A 22,405-nucleotide genomic window follows, 5' to 3' on the forward strand; every position below is an offset into this window, starting at 1 on the left:
GAATATTGAACCTAAATTTATTTCATTGCTTGGAGTTCTGTTAACAGTTCCTATTAAACTAACATCTGCATATGTTGTTTCCTTATTCTGAATATGCGTTTTTCCATATCACTAGTTCAGGCAACAATGCTACTGATCAGCTCTATGTCCTAGCTTCGTGTGACCTTGAGCAAGTTATTCAGCCTCTTGAGGACTCACTTTCCTGGTGAGTCCAGTAGACCTCGGCAGCAAGATCTCAGCTGGATGAGGCAGGATGTAAATAAGTATGCATTTCTCTTTGTAAAAGTAGCAGCAACAAAGTCTGAGCACATAATACTGGCAGCGTGCCAAGCGCTTTGTATGGCTTATCTGTTTGAGTTGTCTAAGATTAGTATGACTTTTATCCCCATTTAACTGACAAGGAAACTGAGACTAAAGTTGAGTAACCTCCTCAAGGACCCTCAGCCAGTTAAGGGGCAGAACCAGGTTTGAACCCAAGTAGATGAGGGCAGCCTCAGCTCGGAAGTCTTCTCTGCTCCTCAGAGCTGTGGTGAGGCTCCAAGGCATCTTCAGAACCATTACCTCCAACCCTTTTGGTATCTCAGAAACTTGGTGGTTACTGCTGTGGCATAAAAGTGCTTCCTAAAATCCTACCCCACTCACACTCTTAGAAAATGTCTGTTCAGTATGGCACAGTTAATGTTTAATCTCATGAGTTCACAAGAGAAAAAAAATCTAAAGACATAGAAATGAGTTATCCAAAGTGAGTCTCTTCAGGGATTTACAAGCTCATGCTTGACCTATCCAGAGCCCATGCTGGCCATGAGTAGGCTCGTGGTTGGGGGAAGGCCTATTGGGGAGCATCTGTTGATGTGTGATCGGGAGTTGTCTGTTGTGGTGAATCCTAGTTGTTATTTTGAAGTTTTAGGGACAGTTTCCACACCCTGAAAACAGCGTGGTGTAGTAGAGCCTGAAGACCTAGTTCCAATTGTCCCACGTGCAAGGTAACTCTGTGGCCTTGGATTTGTCACTTATCTTCTGCTACCATCAGTTTTCCCATTTGAAAGTGGAAATTATAACTTGCCCTGCTTCATCATAGGGTTGTTGTGAAGATCAAAAGGGCTAGTGTAAGTGTGAGACATTGGTTGTAAAGTGCTGTACAAGTACATGATGGGATTACTCAGCTGGGGAAATAACATTTGTATTATCATGTACTCATGGCCAAGAAGGCCACGATTCACCTGTCAGTCCCCAATGCACACCAGGGCTGTCCAGCAGGGGATACTAGCTTTGGTAGACACTGGCTTTTGGGACTTACCAGGTGGACTTTCTTGAAAGAATTATGTTTTAGCCATTGAGGAACTCCAAGCAGGATTGAAAATCTAGTTCCTAGAATTCCAAGCATTTTAAAAAATCGATTTCTTGAGAATGATTAAGAATGTCAATGAATTGGACACATTTTAATTTTCTAATTTTTTTTTCAAGCTACTACAACTTAAGTTCCCAGGTACAAAAAACTAGAAGGAATAAAAATGTCTAACATAGTATTTCATACAGGAGAAGAGCAAGGACACACCTTCTACCCAACCCTGTCGCCATCTTCTTTTCTCGGAAGCAAAGTTGTATAATCTGAAAAACCTGACATTCCATATTGAGGGTTTATTGTAAGGTAGTAAAACCAGATTTTATATCTCGTTTATTCCTACAACTTCTGATGTGCTTCCAAAAATGGTATTAAGGCAGCAGCTGAGGAAATTTTATGAGATAATGAAGCAGAACAGTTACTGAAAGCCATCTGCTCAGTTGTTTACAAACTTGCTTCAATACTTCAGAGGCAATGGTAGGGTACGTGTCTAAACTTCACAAGCTGCACTAGGTAGAACTAAATGAAGTGCGCCTGGGCTGGGCTGAGCTTGGGCCCTCTCTGTGCAGTGTGAGCGGTTGCCAGGCAGGCCTGTTGGAAGCCAGCAGAAAGCACCACACAGAGGTGATTATGTGCCACCATCTGTCACGCTTCAAGCCTACCATACAGCATGGCTAATCAGCCTTGGCAGGATGATGGATGAACAGCAGCAGCTGCCAAAAGCCACTGTTGGCAAACAGTCCTGAAGTTAAGAACTTTTTCCCCCCTCTGTCTTCCTCTCCAGGGTCCTGCTGCGTGTCCGCATGCTGTACTACCTAAGACAAGAAGTGATAGGAGACCAGGCAGATAAGATCTTAGAGGGTGCTGACTCAAGGTTAGTGCGAGCTCACGTTTGTACTCAACCTCAGTGAGATAATCTGGGTAGCCGGAAAACATCATGGATTGTGTTTCAGAACATTCATAAACCACTAGTAACCCATCTCCTTTTTTGCATCTTGAATGCGGTATTTGTCCTTCCTGCTTGGGGATGTGATGAGAATCAGGAAAAGGCTGTTTGTATTTATGTTTGTAGTGTAAAGAGGTGCGAACTAAAGCACTGGTGTTCTGAGATGACCCTTAAAATGGGATACCATGTGATAAAGTTCTTTCTGGTCATAGCAGAGGGCTACTGACTCATGCCCTTTCTTTTTACCTTTGCTGATACCTCCCCACCATGCTCAGATGTTTATTGTGGGAGAGAGGGCACGTGAGCCGTGTATCACATTCATTACTTGGAATTCTTTTTTAATACTAATATTTCTTATAAATGTTGTCTTTCAGTGAAGCCGATGTGTGGATCCCTGAACCTTTCCATGCTGAAGTTCCTGCAGATTGGTGGGATAAGGAAGCAGACAAATCCCTCTTAATTGGAGTGTTCAAACATGGTAAGTGACGTTTCTGTTTGAATACGTCTCGACTGTATGGCTTGGTCTTTATTTAGAACTCTTTACATACTCTTTTCCAAAGTCATAATATTAATGAGGATAGTTCCAAAGGACTCTTGGCGTCTACCATTTTTCTGTACTAAAAATCTAATATGAACTGTAAATATCAGATGCTGTTTTTGAATGTTTGTTGAGCATTTGAGAAGAAAACATTTCTTTCTTGGCTGTAAATAAAACCCAAACCATATTTGTTTTAATAATAGCCAAGTTGTACTATAGCTCTCCCTAAACTTTGCTTCCAGCATGGCTTCCCTTGCTAACTCTGCCAACCAGTGTCAAAGTGGACGGTGGGCTTAACCTCTGCTATTAATCTGTACAAGTGCCTCCTGGGCTTTGTTCCAAGCAATATTTCACAAATGTCAGTGCTGAGAACTCGTGGCTCCCCTGAGTGGGATGCAGCCTTGTTAACTTTGAAAGGCTGGGGATGCAGAACTGGCATGATATATACAGTGAGCGATTCCTGATTATAATCCCAATTCTCTGGAGGTCGTGGAGGTATTCTCAGCAGCCCAGCCTGACTAAAGGGGAGAATGATGGCTTATAAAACCTTTCATGATTACAGTTTGGCTTGCGGCTCTACAGCAGTTAGGAGCAGTGTGTTGTAGTACACATCCTAATTGAATTGTGCTGTTCTGCCTATGTACTGCAGCCGCGTTTTGTGAGCTCAGCCTCAAAATCATTTTCCCGCAGTGCACTGTTGGGATCTGCCATTTTCCATCTAGTCAACTTGGGCAGTCAAAAAGCAAATTGCAGTTTGAAAACCATAGAGGGAACAGTGTCATCTTACTGACATGCATCATCCTAAACCTAATAAGACAGGTTCGCTGGCCTTACGTATATGGGGATTTTTCAGCCAGCCATGCGAGTTCCTGCAGGACTGATGCTATTCACAGGGTGGATGGGGGTGGACTCAGCGCACCCCTGCAGAGGTCATAAAGGAACATTGCGAAGCCTTCTAAATGTCAAGCAAAATTAGATCTGGGGGAAAATAGGTTCAGAAATCCTCCCAGGCATCTTGCAGTTATTCTGAACCTGTTTTTCTATTAGTGTTTGTGGTAATTCTGATAATATCCCTGAGGTGTAACTTGGCCCCCAGTACCTTCCCTAGAAGGAGCATTCCATAGTATCCTCTACTAAAACAAGGTCCACTTAGATTCAACATAGATGCTAACCTTGACTGAGAAACAAACTTGTGTTGTGGCAGTGTTGTGATTTTGCCTGTGATGGGGCCTTTCTTTGTTTCTGTGTGTTTTCCGTGCACGGATGGGCACGGCACAGGCTATGAGAAGTACAACTCCATGCGAGCTGACCCCGCACTGTGCTTTCTGGAACGAGTTGGTATGCCTGATGCCAAGGCCATAGCTGCCGAGCAAAGAGGAACAGACATGCTAGCAGATGGTGGTGACGGGTAAGAAGGACATTTTAAAATTTGAATAAACTTTATGTCAGTTTCACATCTATTGGCAGCGCTCAGTTCTTACCCTGCACTACACACTGTATTGTGTCAGATTTGAAGTTCAAGTGCTGTTTACCAGTCTACTCTATTTGTGTGTTGTAATGACTGTTTAAAGGATATACATTATCTTGATAATCTGAAACTTGTTTTTATTTTCCAAATGTCATTTCCCCCGACCTCTCCAGACCCCCTCCACCACCCTGCCACGGCTGCATGTTTTAAATACTGATAGAGTTGCTTTTGATGTCAAACCCATAATTAAAAGTAGCACTGGATAGATTGTTACTCTTTCCTACCCACCCCCCCTTCCCTCTCTTGCTTATCAGTATCATTCGAACAATTTTTATGTTTGTTTTACATAGGGGAGAATTTGATAGAGAAGATGAAGACCCAGAATATAAACCAACCAGAACACCATTCAAAGATGAAATAGATGTATGAACTTGAGTATATTGGCTTTTATAGCTCCATTAAATATTATATGCCCATATAAGACTTGTTAAACTTTATAGATAATGACCTTTTCTTTAAAAGACAAACAAAAATGAGACCCCAAATTAAAGTCATTCTGTTTCTTTGCTTTCAAGGAATTTGCAAATTCTCCTTCAGAGGATAAGGAAGAATCCATGGAAATACATGCCACAGGTAAGGCCCCAGAAAAGCTCGTGCAGCTGAGCAGTCATTGTTCATGTGGTAGGGACTGTCCTGCTTCACAATGGCAGTGTCTTAACACCTTGTTTCTTCTACACTGACCTGTTTTGTGAATCATTTTAATTCTTGTTAATGGTTGTGTTTTCATTACATTGAATTTCTTAGCTAGGATAACTGTTTCTTTGACGATAATTAGCTGATTTATATTTTACACTAATTAGTGAAAAATTTTAAGTATCTAAACTATAACTCTTGGGAATAGAGAATTTGCTCTGCATTTACCTAAAATATTTTCAGTTTATTTAGAATATTGACCTTTTACCGAATAAAATCATTACACAACAATTATGCAGTTATTTTTTATACTCAAGATGATTATTGCACATACATTAGAGGAGAGTACCTTATAAGGAAGTTTATGCTGTAAAGTGTGTTTCTTTATGTAGGACTAATAAATAATGTTTTCACCCCCTCTAAGGAATTAAAAAAGAAATAAGTGTATACGTTCCAAGCAAATGTTATTACTTATTTATATTTTTAAAATGAGGGCACTGAGATGCCCTTACCCACACTGTCATTTGAATCTTAACAAGTCATCCTGTTTTGTTGGAATACTCTGTGTGTTGCAAGATTTCAGCTACACATTTCAAAAATGTTTTTCTACTTCCGCAGGCAAGCACAGTGAGAGTAATGCTGAGTTAGGCCAACTTTACTGGCCTAACACTTCAACCCTGACTACACGTCTGCGCCGGCTCATTACTGCCTATCAGCGCAGCTATAAAAGGCAACAGATGAGGCAAGAGGCCCTAATGAAGACTGACCGGCGCAGACGGCGGCCTCGAGAGGAAGTGAGAGCTCTGGAAGCGGAAAGGGAAGCTATTATATCTGAGAAGCGGCAAAAGTGAGTTTCTTCAGGGTTTCACTCAGCTCCTGGTACATTCCCTTCTGCCCTGCTCCTGTAGACCCACAGGAGATGGGACTCATATCAAAGAGTGACCGCCAAAGAAAGGCTCACTCCAGCAAAGCAGTCTGTCTCCCCACCCCCAAATAACTACCATGTATAAAGTCTGGGAGAAAGGGGAAAAGAAACAGTAAATATTAAGTCTTTTCCTGAAGTGTGATGCAAGCTAATAAAATCTTTCTAACAGGTGGACAAGAAGAGAAGAGGCTGATTTTTACCGTGTGGTATCTACCTTTGGGGTTATTTTTGACCCTGTGAAACAGCAATTTGACTGGAATCAATTTCGAGCCTTTGCCAGGCTTGACAAAAAGTCTGATGAAAGTTTGGAGAAATACTTCAGTTGTTTTGTGGCCATGTGTAGGCGAGTATGTCGAATGCCTGTCAAGCCAGATGATGGTAGGTACATTTAGCAACAAAGCTCTATGTGAAAAGACCAGTAAAGTGAAACATAAGAAAGTGTACAATGTAGACTGCTTTTGAGTTCTTCCCAAGTAAATATGAGCCCTTCTGTGTTACAGAACCGCCAGACCTCTCCTCCATAATTGAGCCGATCACAGAGGAGCGAGCCTCTCGAACTCTGTACCGCATTGAGCTACTACGGAAGATCCGCGAGCAGGTTCTCCATCACCCCCAGCTGGGAGAGAGGCTTAAGCTCTGCCAGCCAAGCTTGGATCTGCCAGAGTGGTGGGAGTGTGGACGGCATGACCGAGACTTGCTGGTTGGTGCTGCTAAACATGGGGTCAGTCGGACAGATTATCACATCCTCAATGACCCTGAGTTATCCTTCTTGGATGCACATAAAAACTTTGCTCAAAACAGAGGAGCAGGTAATACATCTTCCTTGAACCCACTGGCAGTTGGATTTGGCCAGACTCCTCCAGTCATGTCATCTGCTCACATTCAAGATGAGAAGGTACTGGAACAAGCGGAAGGCAAAGTGGAGGAGTCTGAAAACTCAACTGCCAAGGAGAAAGGTGAGGGCAAAGAAGAGGAAGAAGAAACCGACTGCAGTGGAAAGGAGAGCAAGCGGGAATGTGAGGCGGAGGCCAGCTCTGCGAAAAATGAACTGAAAGGTGTCGAGGTCGGCATAGATGCTGGGTCCAAATCTATCTCAGAGAAAGGTTCCGAAGAGGATGAAGAGGAAAAGCTGGAGGATGACGATAAGTCGGAAGAGTCTTCCCAGCCTGAAGGTAAGGCCTCACCACTGGCCCCTCTCCCGATCCCACAGCAGCTGGTTGTGAGATATGTTGCTTTCTGGCAGCATGGCACCTGCTCTTTTCTTTTTCACGAGTACTTAGTGTACATTTTCTTCCATGAGGGGATAGTTTCAAGTTTTGCTTATACCTGTGTTTTGCCCTGGCACCTCATAGCACCTAACCATGGTATTTTGAACAACGTAAACTCTTAAGAAGAGTTGCATGGACACATTAGCAACTTTTGGTTTAAGGATGGAAGTTAGCTTGTAGTGACAGTGTATTAAGAATTCTATGTGATTTTAATTTTGACAAATGTGAGGGAAGGTGGCCATTCACTGAGTAAATATTGTTAATCATTTTGAAACAATTGGTGCTTATGTTTTGATTCAGAAGTAAAGAGTAGGAATAGAATCTAAAAATAACCAATTTTTTAAGTCGCAGTAAGGTTGCTGAAACTGGCCCAAAGTAAAAATGAAGCACATACTGTGCTGTAGCTGGAACCTTCAACTTTTGCCAGAAGGTCAGCCCTTTTTTCTGTGAGGAAGAAAATAGGCTCTTGAGTCAATGACTTGGTTGGCTGTCATCCTCCTGTAAGGTTTACTTGCACAGTGCTAGGTGGCTAGTGACTAACCTCTCTCAGCCTCTTGTCATCATCTGCAAGATGGAAATAACACCATCTATGTGAAATGGCTGTTACAAGCTTTAGACAACAATGCCTAATACCATTCTAGCCATGTAGTAGGTACTCAATAAAATGGAGTTGATTAGTATTCACATTTTTAATCGTGTCCTTTCTAAACTTCAGTTTCCCTGATACTGTGGTTGTGAGTAATGCACATTAACTCATTTCTCAGCAGGAGCTGTCTCTAGAGGGAAGAATTTTGATGAAGAAAGCAATGCTTCCATGAGCACTGCTAGAGATGAAACCCGAGATGGATTCTACATGGAGGACGGAGATCCTTCAGTAGCTCAGCTCCTTCATGAAAGAACATTTGCCTTCTCATTTTGGCCTAAGGTTGGCAGGTTTATGTTGCTGTTGTTGTTTGGCTGACCAAAAGGGATTAGGGTAGAGGAAATCTTCCTAACTTGATTTTTCAAATAATTTTAAGGTAAACTTTTGACACAGTATATGAAGACTATAGATTTTTCTTACGCTTTTAAAGAATGATCTGAAAAAGCCCAAAGAAAAAAATTGTAGAACACTTTTCTAATAGGATGAGAAATGTGATGTGAAAGAAAGATAATAAGAAATAGAAGTGTTTATATAGATGGATCTTTGGCTCCATGTGGCTTTTAGGTTACTTACCCCTGTTGTCTAGTATAATCTGTGGATTATTACTGTGTTTTAAAAATTTTTTATGTGAAATAAAGCCTTCAGATTTAAGACAACTTTATATTTTTGGAAACCTACCAGCTTCTTGACTTGGGAGAGGGTATACTGTTGACCCATTTGCTCTTAACACATTATGAGATAATTCCAAATGTAGTTATCTGTAACCAAAAGCAAAATGGAAATTACTTTTTTGGCTAAATAGTATAATTTTATAATAATTCCCCGTATAATTTAGGTCTATCATCCTAATCACCATAACAGGGCTGTCTGGTTTAAAACAACACAAAAAATGAGCTTCAGTCAGCCTACCCTCAGGCTGGTCTTTCCCAGTATTATTGTTGTTTAAGAAACAAGGTGAAAATTTTGACCAAAGAATGTACTGTCAAAGATATTTTCTTTCCTCTGTCTGTCCCTTTAGTTCCCCTGTTATGCTAACCTCCTTTATTGAGTGTAGGAGGGAGTTTCCCAGATCAGTCAAAGGTTATAGTAGCAGGCACTTTTAATCTAGGGAAACTCAGTCTAAAGCTGTAATTAGAAATTTTTAGTGTACACGCTTCAATGAAATTTGAAGTGATAATAGGTAGGGAATGCAAATTGACATTCATTAGGTGTTCCTAGGTTGGTGCCCATTTCATAATGCTGAACTTTATTAATAGTGACGCTAATGATGTCCCACTTCCTGGGACTGCAATCCAGCCTGTAGATCTGAAGGGCCTGGGCAGCAAGATGCTAATGCAGGGTTTCCATTGTCATCCACTGACGTCCACCAGCAGAGGTCTGTGGAGCTTGTATAAGAGTTACTTTTTAAATATGAAGATATTTTGAAGGTGGTGATTATTTAGTACATTTTTCTGTTTTACGAAGTTCAGTGTTTGTAATTTAAAAATAGCATGTTTTCTGTGTTGAAGCCACCTAGGACCTTCTGCCAGATCAATGCCATTATAGGAGATTTTGTTTATTTACTTTCTTACTTGGTTTCTTGCCTTTTGTTTTCTTTTACTCTTTGTCCTCCAGTTGACTTTTAAACATTTTATGCTCTTTTGCATCTTGATGGATGTATTTATCTAGTAATTTTAACCAGGGCTTTGTTAAAATTTCTTGTGACTTTTCTTCTCCCTCCAGGATAGAGTAATGATAAACCGATTAGACAACATCTGTGAAGCAGTGTTGAAAAGCAAATGGCCAGTAAATAGGCGCCAGATGTTTGATTTCCAAGGCCTCATCCCAGGTTACACACCCACCACAGTGGACAGCCCCTTGCAGAAGAGGAGCTTTGCTGAGCTCTCCATGGTCGGCCAAGCCAGCATTAGTGGGAGTGAGGACCTCACTACTTCTCCTCAGTTATCAAAAGTAAGTTAGAATGGCTTGTTTCTGCAGCTTAAAAGGGAGCCCTCTAAGCCTTAACTGAGTTTGGGAGCTTATATTTCACTGGTCCTGCTTAGAAATAAGATAGCTGCTGTTTCCTCAGCTCTGTGCACCAGTCGTGAATGCTTAATTCCTTAACCTTCTTGTTCCTTATTTCTAAAACCAGCCCATATAGCCGATACAATTCTGGCTCACTGCAACCCTACTCTGTTGGAATTTTTCAATAGGAAGATGCCCTCAACCTCTCTGTCCCTCGCCAGCGGAGGAGGAGGAGGAGAAAAATCGAAATTGAGGCCGAAAGAGCTGCCAAGAGGCGAAATCTCATGGAGATGGTTGCCCAGCTTCGAGAGTCTCAGGTGGTCTCAGAAAATGGACAAGAAAAAGTTGTAGATTTATCGAAGGCCTCAAGAGAGGCAACAAGCTCTACCTCAAATTTTTCATCTCTTTCTTCAAAGTTTATCTTGCCTAATGTCTCGACACCAGTGTCTGATGCCTTTAAGACTCAAATGGAACTGCTCCAAGCAGGCCTTTCGCGCACACCCACAAGGCATCTCCTTAATGGCTCCCTAGTGGATGGAGAGCCTCCCATGAAGAGGAGGCGGGGAAGGAGGAAAAATGTGGAGGGCCTTGATCTGCTTTTCATGAGCCACAAACGGACGTCATTGAGTGCAGTAAGTCGGGGAGCTTGCCTGCATGGCGATTGCACATGTTGACAACTGAGGGTCCCGCGATGCTCACGCTGCTGGGCTGTGTTTCTCTCAGCAGCATGGTATGAAAGCCAGCTTCCTCCACTAAAGAAATAGTTTTACAGTGAACAGTCATGATTCTGATCATTGATACAGATCACTTGGCCTGAACGAACTGTAGCTTGAGGATGTATTCTTCCCAAGTTCTGATGTGTTGATTGCTCTCAGAAGAACAGCCCAACCCAGAAACATGTTCTTCTGAGCCTAGAATTGTTATCTCTGAATTCTCGAGGTGAAACAAGTTTCTGCTCTTAAAGCTATTGATATGTTTTAGGCCTGGCATTTATTAGAATTAGTATAAATGTTTCGTTTTGGACCTAAGATTTGTGTTAACATAAAAAGCTAGTGACGGCAAATTCTCCTACCTCCGTAAGTATTTTAAAAATCTGAGCTGCATCTTTACTAGAATAGGTTTGAATAGAACGTATGAACCAATGGATTTTGACTTTCCCTTTCTCAATTCAGAGGAAATAAATGAATGCAGTATAATCAAAATGATTTTCTTTCTTAATCTGCTTCAACTACATCTCACCCAAAAATGTGGTGCCTGACTCACTGATGACCAGAATTTTATCCCAAAGAGCACAGTTACATGCGTTTTTTTAAAAAATGGTTTAGCACTATATATCTTGAACCTATTGACTAGAAGCCCCAGTCACCATAGTGGCTGGAGCTCCTTGTCTGTGTTGTGAAGAGTGGGTGCTCTGGGAAGCCTTCCAGGTACTGGGCCATCCTGGGCCCTTCCTCAAGCAGTGGGACATAGCTTGGGAAATACTGAAATTTGAGATTGAGGGAAGACAGTTGTCTGTTGCAGCATGTTTTTTCTTACTCCATCCCTATTATTATTTGCCCATTTTCTATTTCTTGAACCCAGAGAAAGCTTAATAAGAAGGCAGGATAAGACGTGGTTGAGTTGAAGTTCAGAAACGAAAAATAACATTCACTGAAATTTGTTTGCCCTCTGGTGGAGTCTAATTAAAACAGAAGCATTCAGAGTAAATTTTCAAAATTGGACCGGGCACGGTGGCTCACGCCTGTAATCCCAGCACTCTGGGAGGCCGAGGCAGGTAGATCATTTGAGGTCAGGAGTTCAAGACCAGCCTGGCAAAAATGGCAAAACCTTGCCTCTACTCAAATTATAAAAATTAGCTTGGCCTGGTGGCATGTGCCTGTGATCCCAGCTACTCAGGATGCTGAGGCAGGAGAATTGCTTGAACCCGGGAGGTGGAGGTTGCAGTGAGCCACAATCGCGCCACTGTACTCCAGCCTGGGCGACAGAACAAGACTGCGTTTCAAAAAAATAAAAAAAATTTTTTTTCGAAATTGATTACCAATGCACCAGTCATCATAATGGTCACATTTGTTGATGGTATGATTGTTTTCGGAATCCTGTAAAAGTATACTTTGTAATGGACTAGCTGTGACTTATATGTTTTCCGTAAGTTAAAACACCATTTCTAGGGGTATGGCCCTGAAACAGAGTTGTAGCACTAGTCATTAGCCTTTCTGTTTGAAACTACTTCTTTGATAGATTTTGTTGACTGATAAATTCTTTCTCCATAAACTTTAACAAATTAGGAAGTTTCTGCAGCTGACACTTCTTTTTGTTTATTATCATGTTCAATATTTGTAGGGTTTTTTGTGTTTTGAAACAGGGTTTGTTTTTGAGACAGGGTCTCACTCTGTCACCCGGGCTGGAGCACAGTGGCACAATCTTGGCTCACTGCAGCCTTCACCTCCCGGGCTCAAGTGATTCTCCCACCTCAGCCTCCCGAGTAGATGGAACTATAGGCGTGTGTTACCATACTCGGCTAATTGTTTTGTATTTTTGGTGGGGACAGGGTTTCACCATGTTGCCCAGGCTGGTCTCGAACTTCTGGGCTCAAGTAATCCACCCACCTCAGCCGCCTGAAGTACTGGGATTACAGGCAATTATGTTCAATATTTGGATCATGACACAGCTTTATCTCTGGACCAGGTGTTAGGAATTAGTAATGCAACCCAGGTGCTTTCTTCTACACACCCTATTTTAAATGTGAGACTGATTTTATTCATTTCACTATTTTAAGTCTTTAAGAATTTGTTGATATTTTTCTGAAGTCACATTTAGAAAGCCTGAGAAAATTCCTAATTGAAGTTAGAGAATGTGTTTTTAAAACTTTTTTTTTTTAACTGTCACATTTTGAAATGTAGGGATTCCTCATTTGGTGTTGTCGGGGGTGATGTGCATGCACATAAAATACAAGGAAAGCACTGATCGATCTGTAAATAAACCGAGTAGGAAAGAGATGTAAAGGCCAGCAGTGTTACCTGGATGAAAGAGGACAGATCCTAGAATTTAGTATTTTGTCAGCACTCTTAACTGTGCTGCCATGAAAAAGAATGCATTCAGCAACAGTGGACAAGCTGGCACTATTCCCTGTGCCGGCACTGAGAGTCAAAAAACACAGTCCTGACAAGTGCTTGCACTAGAGAATGCAGTGTTTAGGAAGGGGTAACAGATAAATAATAATGTGTCCTGGTTGTGCACGTGTGCCATGACCAAGACATGTCTAGGGTACTTTATGAGCCCAAAGGAAGCCTGGGAGTAGAGGGAAGAGGATATGGGGAGAAACAGATGAAGAAGTTTCCCTATGGATGGCTGTACTTCAGTTAAGTTTTGAAGATCATGCAGGAGTTTTGAAGTTAAGTTTTGAAGATCATGCAGGTCATTTTAAAAGGGTTGGCAGAGAACATGTGTAAGAGTAGAGAGTCTCTTGGGTCTGACGAACTGAGGAATTTGCTGAGGAGGTGAGCTTCAGCAGAGATGAGCTTGGAGAGAAAGCAGGATGCAAATCATGGAGGGCTTTGATGCCATTCGGAAGAACTTGGATTTTGTCCTGGAGGTAATAGGAATGCAGTTATTGAAAAAAATAGGAGAGTGATGTGACATAATTTTTTGAACTGGGAAAAGCTGCATTTTAGAAAACTGACTCCAGCATTGTGGTGTGGAGGTTGGATTGAAGACAGGTGGGGTTAGAATCAGGGAGACCATTTAGGAATATTGCAATAACCTGGGTGGGAAGTGACGCAGGCCTGGACCATGGTAGAGCTGTGGGGAAGGAGAAATGGGTGTCTGGAGGTTGAAATAACTGTAGACTTCAGTTAGTGTTGTTTTTTCCAATGTTGCCACACATACCTGAGACAGAATGTCCCACTACCAGCAAAATTATATTATGCACAGATTGCCAATAAGTTGCATATAAACTGGCTTTTAGAAATTCCTTTAGTATAAATTATCTTCAATTTATTTTGTTAATTAATTAATATCTAAACATTATTAAATAATATCTTTAATTTATTTTGATAAATTAAATTTATCTTTAATTTAATTTGGGGATCTCCAAGAGAGCTTGAGAGGCCGCCCTTCATGCATATCAGCTCAGACTATACTCCCCATATTGTATTCCCAGTGGCTGGCTTAGGGTTTCAAAGCATGGAACCTTAGTGGACTATACATTTTTTACCTTCTTACTATTCTACAGTGTGAAGAATGATATAAAAGTTTCGTCTTCTAACTTTTTTTTTTTTTTTTTTGAGAAAAAGTCTCACTCTATCGCCTAGGCTGGGGTGCAGTGGCGCAATCTCTGCTCACTGCAACATCTGCCTCCTGAATTCAAGTGATTCTCCTGCCCCAGCCTCCCAGGTAACTGGGATTACAGGCAAGCACCACCATGCCTGGCTATTTTTTGTATTTTTTATAACTCCTGACCTCAGGTGATCCATCCACCTCAGTCTCCCAGAGTGCTGGGATTACAAGCGTGAGCCGCTGCACCCAGCCTCTTTTTCTGACTTTTAATAGCTGTTCCCAAACTGACATTGTTTCTAGTAACTATTTTCCCTTTTTGATCAAAGATCCATTCTAGGATAGCATTTTCTTGAAATAGGACATTGTCAGAGGCTCTCTCTTTGTGTGAGAATTCATACCATTGTGAACTTTCTGCAGGAGGATGCTGAGGTGACCAAAGCTTTTGAAGAAGATATAGAGACCCCACCAACAAGAAACATTCCTTCTCCCGGACAGCTGGACCCAGACACACGGATCCCTGTTATCAATCTCGAAGATGGGACAAGGCTGGTGGGGGAAGATGCTCCTAAAAATAAGGATTTAGTTGAATGGCTGAAGCTGCACCCTACTTACACTGTTGATATGCCAAGTTATGTACCAGTGAGTATTGCAGAGTTTAGAGTTGGAAGGAATATTGCAGGCCGGTCCACTTCATTCCCTTACAACATAGAAATCCCTGAAAGCTGGTCCCTCTGCCTTTTCCTTGAATGTTTCCTGGTCTCAAACATTTCCCAGGTCTTTGTTGTTGAATCTTCTTCATTTCAGATACTAGCTTTAGGTCTGTCTTACTGAAGGCAGCCTTATGGTTATTTGAAGATGTGCATTATGCATTTCCTTACTGTTTGCTTCTCCCGTCAAACTCATGTGACTTCTTCAGTTATTCTTTCCATGGCATTGTTTCCAGGCGGTCTTAGTATTGGGGTAACACTCTTGAATGCACTTTCTCTAGTCTCCAGACAAGGCTTCGCCATCCCGGAGTGCTATGAAGCCATTACTTCCAGAGATTTGACCAGTTAGTGCAGCCCAAGATTGTATTAGCTGCTTTTACGGCAACTAACACTGGTGCCTTATATTAAACATTAGACAGTTCATATCTCCAAATGGTTTGTCACACAAACTGTTTGCTGGCTAGCAATGCAAGTCTTTTGCTTTCCAAATTTATGTGATTGATTTTTAAAAACTTAAATGTGGGGTTTTACATTTTATTTTGTTGTGTTATTTTGTTTGTTCAGCCTAGTGTTCTTGCCACTCAGAATGTACCCCTACCCCCTCACAAGATCTGTCTATTTGTTGGTTAGTTCCCATTACAGACAGTCTCATGTTGTTGATGGGGTATCATCTCTTGTGTTCATTCAAGCCACTAACTAGAAATTAGTAAAAGTACTATAGAAAGCCTCCTTTAAAAATATCACAACTTGGTTAAACATTTAAAGAAAAACTTTAAGTGAGCTTATTGATAGACAAAAGGAAAAGCCAGCACTTACATGTTCCTTAATGGACAGGGGTAAAGAAGGAGTTTTTTCTTTCAAAGAGAAGAATATGGTTTCTAATATTAATAATTAAAATGATTCTTGAAACTTCCATAATAATTGAAGATGATCTGACAGTTTTCTTTGGCATTTATATAGAGAAGACTAAGTACTAAATACCAGTTTTACTAAATATGTTTTTTCTTTTGCAGAAGAATGCAGATGTGCTATTTTCCTCATTTCAGAAACCGAAACAGAAACGACATAGATGTCGAAACCCTAATAAATTGGATATAAACACTTTGACGGGAGAAGAAAGGGTGCCTGTTGTCAATAAACGAAATGGGAAGAAGGTAAACGCTGGGAAAGGGAACTGATCACTATGTGATTTCTTAGCCCAGAAAGAAGTGTTTTATCCTGCCCTCTTCTATAAGGGAAAAGAATCCTGTCTGCCAGATTGCATATGTATATGTGTGTGTGTGTGTGTGTGTGTGTGTGTGTGTGTGTGTGTGTGTGTATTATAGAAGGAGTAGGGAGTAGATTAACAGAGAGGAGAGGGAAGACTGTGTTTTTAATCATTTGTCAAATGCCTCTACCCAGATGGGTGGAGCTATGGCGCCTCCGATGAAGGATCTACCCAGGTGGCTAGAAGAAAATCCTGAATTTGCAGTTGCTCCAGACTGGACTGATATAGTTAAGCAATCTGTAAGTACAAACTGCATTTCTGTCAAGAAAGGTAGCTATACAAAACTGTTTTCCCGAGTCTGTCTTGTTTTCTGTTGGGCATTAATTATTCAGTTGTAACTTAGCTTAAAAGAATTGACATAATACATCATTTTCATACATCATTTCATACATCATTAATATATCATTTCTTACATCAATACATCATTAATCCAAAGTGAATTCATTTGTCAGCTCCAATTTAAAAGGTTTGTATGGAAACATACATTCACAGTCTTGGAGGTAGACTTCTCCAAGGGGAACTGCCCCAGGTAAGTCTACTTAACAGCTCACCTGTGGAATGGGATGTATGGTGGTTGAGATCATTAAGATTAACTGTGATTTCTGATTTAAGAAAAACAACAAAAAAATACAACAGTTCTACCTAAAAGGTTTTGTTATTACTAGCTTTTTAAAAGTTCATTCATGACATGCTGATTATTTGTTTTAATTATACATTAAAACTGACTTTTCTTTCAGTGTAACGTTCTGTCAGTCTTAACACACGTGTGAGTTTGTGAACTGACACCTTAGTCAGAATAGGGTTCCATCCCCCTACCCCCTCAAGTTCCCTCATACTGTCCTTTCCCCTACCCCCAGCCCCTGGCTGCCACTGACCTGTTCTCCATCCCTGTCTTTTTGAGAATGTCATAAAATGTAAGCATGAAGGACATAAGTTTGGAAGAACTGAGCAATTTCTTTTGCTCATCATATGGAAGGTCATCGATGGTCACGTGTCACAGTTCACTCCTTTCTGTTGCCGAGTAGCTCTCTCCATTGCATAGATGTGACACTGCACGGCTTAGCCCTCACACGCTGAAGGACATCTGGGTTATTTCCTGATTTTTGAAACTATGACTAGAGCTGCTATAAGCAATTGTGTACAGGTTTTGGTGTGAACATAAGTTTTCATTTTTCTAGGGTAGATAATAAAATATAATTACATTTTCCATATTTCAAAAATACTTTTTCTCTTACACATATTTGAAATATCCAAAATAACACATTATAGAGGGGATAAAACATCCTGGGTTTATATTATGTTATACTATTTCATAAATTTTCTCCCATACAATATCTTTTTTGTTTGTTTGTTTTTTGAGGCAAGGTCTTTGTCACCCAGACTGGAGTGCAGTGGCAAAATCACAGCTCACTACAGCCTCAACCTCCCAGGCTCAAGCAATCCTCCACCTCAGCCTCCCAAGCAGCTGGGACTACAGGCACACATCACCAAGCTTGGCTAGTTTTTGTATTTTTTGTAGAGAAGGCATTTTGCCACATTGCCCAGGCTGGTCTCGAACTCACCTCAAGCAGTCTGTCTGCCATGACCTCCCAAAGTGCTCAGATTACAGGTGTGAGCCACTGCCCAGCCAAAAAATTTTTTTAATTGACAGATATTTAATTGACAAAAATTAACTGATGAATCAAATATATATTCAAGGTGTACAGCATGGTGTTTTTTTCTTTTAAGAGACAGGGTCTTGCTCTGTCACCCAGGCTGGAGTGCAATGGTGTAATCATAGCTCACTTGGCAGCCTCAAACTCCTGGGCTCAAGCAGTCCTCCCATCTCAGCCTCCTGATTAGCCAAGTAGCTGAGATGACAAGCATATGCCACCACATCTGGATAATTTTTTTTAATTTCATAGAGATAGGGTCTTGCTATGTGCCCCAGGCTGGTCTCAGACTCCTGGGCTCAAGAAATCCTCTCTAATCTTGGCCTCCCAAAGTGTCGGGATTACAAGCATGAGCCACGGCACCTGGCTTCAAGTGATGATTTGATATAATTATACATTATGTACTTTCCTTTATAAAAATGTGTTATGGGTACATAGTAGGTGTATATATAGGGTACATGAGATATTTTTGTACAAGCACACAGTGCATAATAATCACTTTGGGTAGATGAGGTATGCATCACCTCAAGCATTTACCCTTTGTATTACAAACAATGCGATTATACTCTTTTAGTTATTTTAAAACATACAATAAATTATTGTTGACTATGTAGTCACCCTGTTGTTACCGAAAACTAGATCTTACTCATCCTGTCTAACTTTATTTTTGTACCCCATCATGTACTTCCTGATGTATGATTTCTTGAGTTAGTTATGGATGCAGCTAACTTGACATTTATCTCACTGATGAGTAGCCTTGAGCAATTTTTCTGCAGTTCAGCAAGCTAACATAATAATAAAAACAAGTTTTGCTGTCATTAAGTTTTATCATTGAGCTGTTAGAAGGGAAGAACTACTTAGGTCTTTCTATTTGGAATGGCAGGTTCACCACAGAGGCTCACATTGAGATCAAGTTGTCTTCGGCAGCCTTTATAGCCATTGTTTGCCTCCCCTCTCCTCCAGGGTTTTGTTCCCGAGTCGATGTTTGACCGCCTTCTCACTGGGCCTGTGGTGCGGGGAGAGGGAGCGAGCAGAAGAGGAAGAAGGCCCAAAAGTGAGATTGCCAGAGCAGCCGCGGCCGCTGCTGCTGTGGCCTCCACGTCAGGGATCAACCCTTTGCTGGTGAACAGCCTGTTTGCTGGAATGGACCTGACGAGCCTTCAGAATCTCCAGAATCTCCAGTCGCTCCAGCTGGCAGGCCTCATGGGCTTCCCTCCAGGACTGGCAACAGCTGCCACCGCCGGAGGCGATGCGAAGAACCCTGCTGCTGTGCTGCCCCTGATGCTGCCAGGAATGGCGGGCCTGCCCAACGTGTTTGGCTTGGGCGGGCTGTTGAATAACCCTCTGTCAGCTGCTACTGGAAACACCACTACTGCTTCTAGTCAAGGAGAACCGGAAGACAGCACTTCAAAAGGAGAGGAGAAAGGAAATGAGAATGAAGACGAGAACAAAGACTCTGAGAAAAGCACAGATGCTGTTTCGGCTGCTGACTCTGCGAATGGATCTGTTGGTGCTGCTACTGCCCCGGCCGGATTGCCCTCAAACCCACTAGCCTTCAACCCTTTCCTCCTGTCCACCATGGCCCCAGGCCTCTTCTACCCATCCATGTTTCTACCTCCAGGACTGGGGGGATTGACGCTGCCTGGGTTCCCAGCATTGGCAGGACTTCAGAATGCCGTGGGCTCGAGCGAAGAAAAGGCTGCTGCTGACAAGGCCGAGGGAGGACCCTTTAAAGATGGAGAGACCCTTGAAGGCAGCGATGCCGAGGAGAGCCTGGATAAGACTGCAGAGTCCTCCCTCTTAGAAGACGAAATAGCACAGGGTGAAGAGCTAGACTCACTTGATGGGGGGGACGAAATAGAAAACAATGAAAATGATGAATAACCAGTACCAGTTCCAGTTCAAGTGTTTAAAACTTTTGACAAGTGGTAGTCCTACTGTTTACACTCACAGTTAATGTTCATACCTAGTTTTATAAGCTGTTCTGTAACATAGTGTAGCAAAAAAAAAAAAAGTTCAAGTCATGTTATACAGGTGTGTCAAAAGGTATCTTGGTCATTAAGTATTGTGCAGTGCATTATTTATTATCCCTAGGAGAGATGAAATTTGAGAGGTGATCATGTCTTTTTAAGGAAACTTACATAATGCTCTGCTTTTTTTTTTCTCTTGGTACCATTGGTATTATAATAAAGAGCAATTTGTAACTGAGTGGCACTAATGGAAGAAGGTGCTGCTCAAAGGAAGTATGAAGTTATATATTTAATTTTTTAATTTTAATTTTTAATTTTTTTGCTGTGAAGGTCAAGCTGAAATTTACCATACATATCATCCTTGCTCATTTGTTTCCCTTTTTGACTGTATGGGGTTCCCACACTCGCGCATCCACACACATCCACCCACTCTGACAATCTCCACGCTAGTGTGAACGCCTCTGTCCCGAGGCGCAGCAATAATAAGGCAGCTGTTGAATGTGAAGGGTCCCTTTGGAAAACTCACCTACTGGGAGGGTTCTTGCCAGACAGAACTACAGTTCCATTGTCTTGTGGTCTTGTAATGCACTGGTAAAAACAAAATAAATAGATGAATAAATAAAGAGTGAGAGAAGAGAGAATCAGGTACCTTTTTTAAATTAAAGGACTTTGTTACTTTAGCCACAAAGCTAAAACAGCATTACCTCAGCTCTAAACTAGCCTTGAAGTTTACAGACATGACTTTGTAAATGTATTGTTTTTCTTTGTTGTGATGTCCTTTTATTTTTTTCTTGGAAAACTGCTATCATGTAAGATAAAATGTAAATTGCTGCCAACTGTAGTAATGATGCTTTTAATAAAAGTGACCCATGATATGCAGAGATGTAATTATAGAATGTAGTATATAGGGAAACTGGTGTTCACTCTATTTTTTGTATTCGCAATAGATGCAAATACAGCATTCTGGCTTTTGTAGTTTCTTGATATATCCTCTTATACTAGATTAGCTTTTAGTAATACACTAAACTGTCTCCAAGACTAGACAGGAAAGAAAACCTTGAATTACTCTCACATAATTCCACTCCAGATATCTCAACAGAAATGCATACAAAAAGCTCCTATTACTCCCTCAAAAGGGCATCTGAGACTGAGAATACTTAGAAATGTGTGCAGCGTGTGATAATGTGGTACACTGAAGAACAAAAGGGCAAAAGAAAAATGAGGCTTTAATAGGCACAATATCTAGGTCATTTATCCTTGGTTAATGGGTAGAAAAACACAATGCAGTAGTGTCAGCAAGGGACACAAAGGCACTCTGGTGTCCTGCAGACCAGCGCTCGATGCCAGGAACCAGTGTGTGGAAAAACCCATGTGGAATTGAAACAGACCAACTTAAGCACGCACGCGCGCACGCACGGTCTCAGGAGCTACTGATTGTGGACCCCTTTTCGACCTTTGATATTTAAAGTAAAATATAATTTGAGATCTACTGTTTTCACCTTTTTATGTCACCTGAACCAACACAAAGCCATATTTTCATCCAGTTAAAAAGCAGAGGAAGGGATGTGGACGAGAGTGTTTTGTGTGTGTTGCCTTCCTCCACACCCTCCCCCCAGGACATCCGCACACAGTCCACCCCCAGCCAGTGTGCTGCCAGACAGGTGGTCCAAATTCCTCCCAGACAATGAGATTCAGTTCATTTATGCCCCTTAATGATTCTGGGAAAGGAACAACCTGAACCGTCCACCTTACAGATCCTGTGATGGCTTTTATTTATCATCACCGTTGTCTGCTGAAAGTGAATGGGCTGTGCACATTGGAGGAAAGTGCCTTGAAGAGAATATTTTTTGAAAGGGAATTATTCAAACACCGAAAAGTAAAACTAGATCTGCCTAAAGTATAGAGAATTTAAGTATTTAAGTAACAAAGATGTTAGCAGGGAGAATTTGCTTAATAAAATGAGTCATTAAAGGGTGTTTTTAAGTTCTTTGTAGTATTGGAAATTTTCCTATGAGCCTCTGTAAATAGAGAATATAACGTGACACTGTTAGAATAAGATTTGAAGAGCATTGATGATCTTCAAAGCAAAGCCATCGGTTGCTCATGGTCAGAGGACCCCTGAGTTGATGGGGCTCACTGGCTTGTTATGTGCGCCTTCCAGCATCTGTTGACATGGCTTTAATGTCATTCACATTTTCATATTGGAAAATGCATTTTGTTCTTCCAGTGAAATTCATTCTTGGTAGTAGATCTTGAATCTACCTAAGTTAGAAGCATTTTATTTTTGTTGTTTTTAGGCGGAGTCTCACTGTCGCCCAGGCTGGAGTGCAGTGGTGTGATCTCGGCTCACTGCAGGCTCCGTCTCCTGCGTTCACGCCATTCTCCTGTCTCAGCCTCCCTAGTAGCTGGGACTACAGGCGCCTGCCACCATGCTCAGCTAATTTTTTTGTATTTTTAGTAGAGACGGGATTTCACCGTGTTAGCCAGGATGGTCTGGATCTCCTGACCCTTGTGATCCGCCCGCCTCGGCCTCCCAAAGTGCTGGAATTACAGGCATGAGTAAGAAGTATTTTCAATTCAGTGAGATACTAATGGGTGTGATGGTGTGCCTAGCGTGGAGGAAGCACTGAGCTGCCAAGGGTTCTCCTGGCATTGCTCCCTGATGGAAGTGCTGTTCTTCCCTGAGGAGGCTGAGGCCCAGGAGTTG

The 22,405-nt window shown here is 41.6% G+C and overlaps 1 protein-coding gene across 7 annotated transcripts in view; it reads left to right on the top strand.

Moving 5' to 3' along the window:
• CHD7 (chromodomain helicase DNA binding protein 7) overlaps positions 1-20,673 on the top strand; it is a 188,677-nt gene extending 168,004 nt beyond the window's left edge. For 4 of the 7 annotated variants that reach the window (XM_015145419.3, XM_077943647.1, XM_077943649.1 and 1 more), the window contains 15 exons: positions 2,127-2,216; positions 2,663-2,766; positions 4,105-4,234; positions 4,645-4,717; positions 4,870-4,927; positions 5,606-5,834; positions 6,082-6,290; positions 6,413-7,084; positions 7,945-8,105; positions 9,546-9,773; positions 10,016-10,459; positions 14,520-14,741; positions 15,823-15,963; positions 16,211-16,315; positions 18,692-20,673. In XM_015145419.3, the coding sequence (XP_015000905.2) occupies positions 2,127-2,216; positions 2,663-2,766; positions 4,105-4,234; positions 4,645-4,717; positions 4,870-4,927; positions 5,606-5,834; positions 6,082-6,290; positions 6,413-7,084; positions 7,945-8,105; positions 9,546-9,773; positions 10,016-10,459; positions 14,520-14,741; positions 15,823-15,963; positions 16,211-16,315; positions 18,692-19,612 (3,787 nt within the window). In that variant the 3' untranslated portion in view covers positions 19,613-20,673. The remainder of the gene's footprint in view (positions 1-2,126; positions 2,217-2,662; positions 2,767-4,104; positions 4,235-4,644; positions 4,718-4,869; positions 4,928-5,605; positions 5,835-6,081; positions 6,291-6,412; positions 7,085-7,944; positions 8,106-9,545; positions 9,774-10,015; positions 10,460-14,519; positions 14,742-15,822; positions 15,964-16,210; positions 16,316-18,691) is intronic. The other 3 variants (XM_015145423.3, XM_015145422.3, XM_077943648.1) reach the window with 3 other exon arrangements.
• Positions 20,674-22,405: the final 1,732 nt, after the last annotated feature.

This window comes from Macaca mulatta, chromosome 8 (genome assembly GCF_049350105.2).
Source record: "Macaca mulatta isolate MMU2019108-1 chromosome 8, T2T-MMU8v2.0, whole genome shotgun sequence".
In the NCBI taxonomy this organism is placed as follows: domain Eukaryota; kingdom Metazoa; phylum Chordata; class Mammalia; order Primates; family Cercopithecidae; genus Macaca; species Macaca mulatta.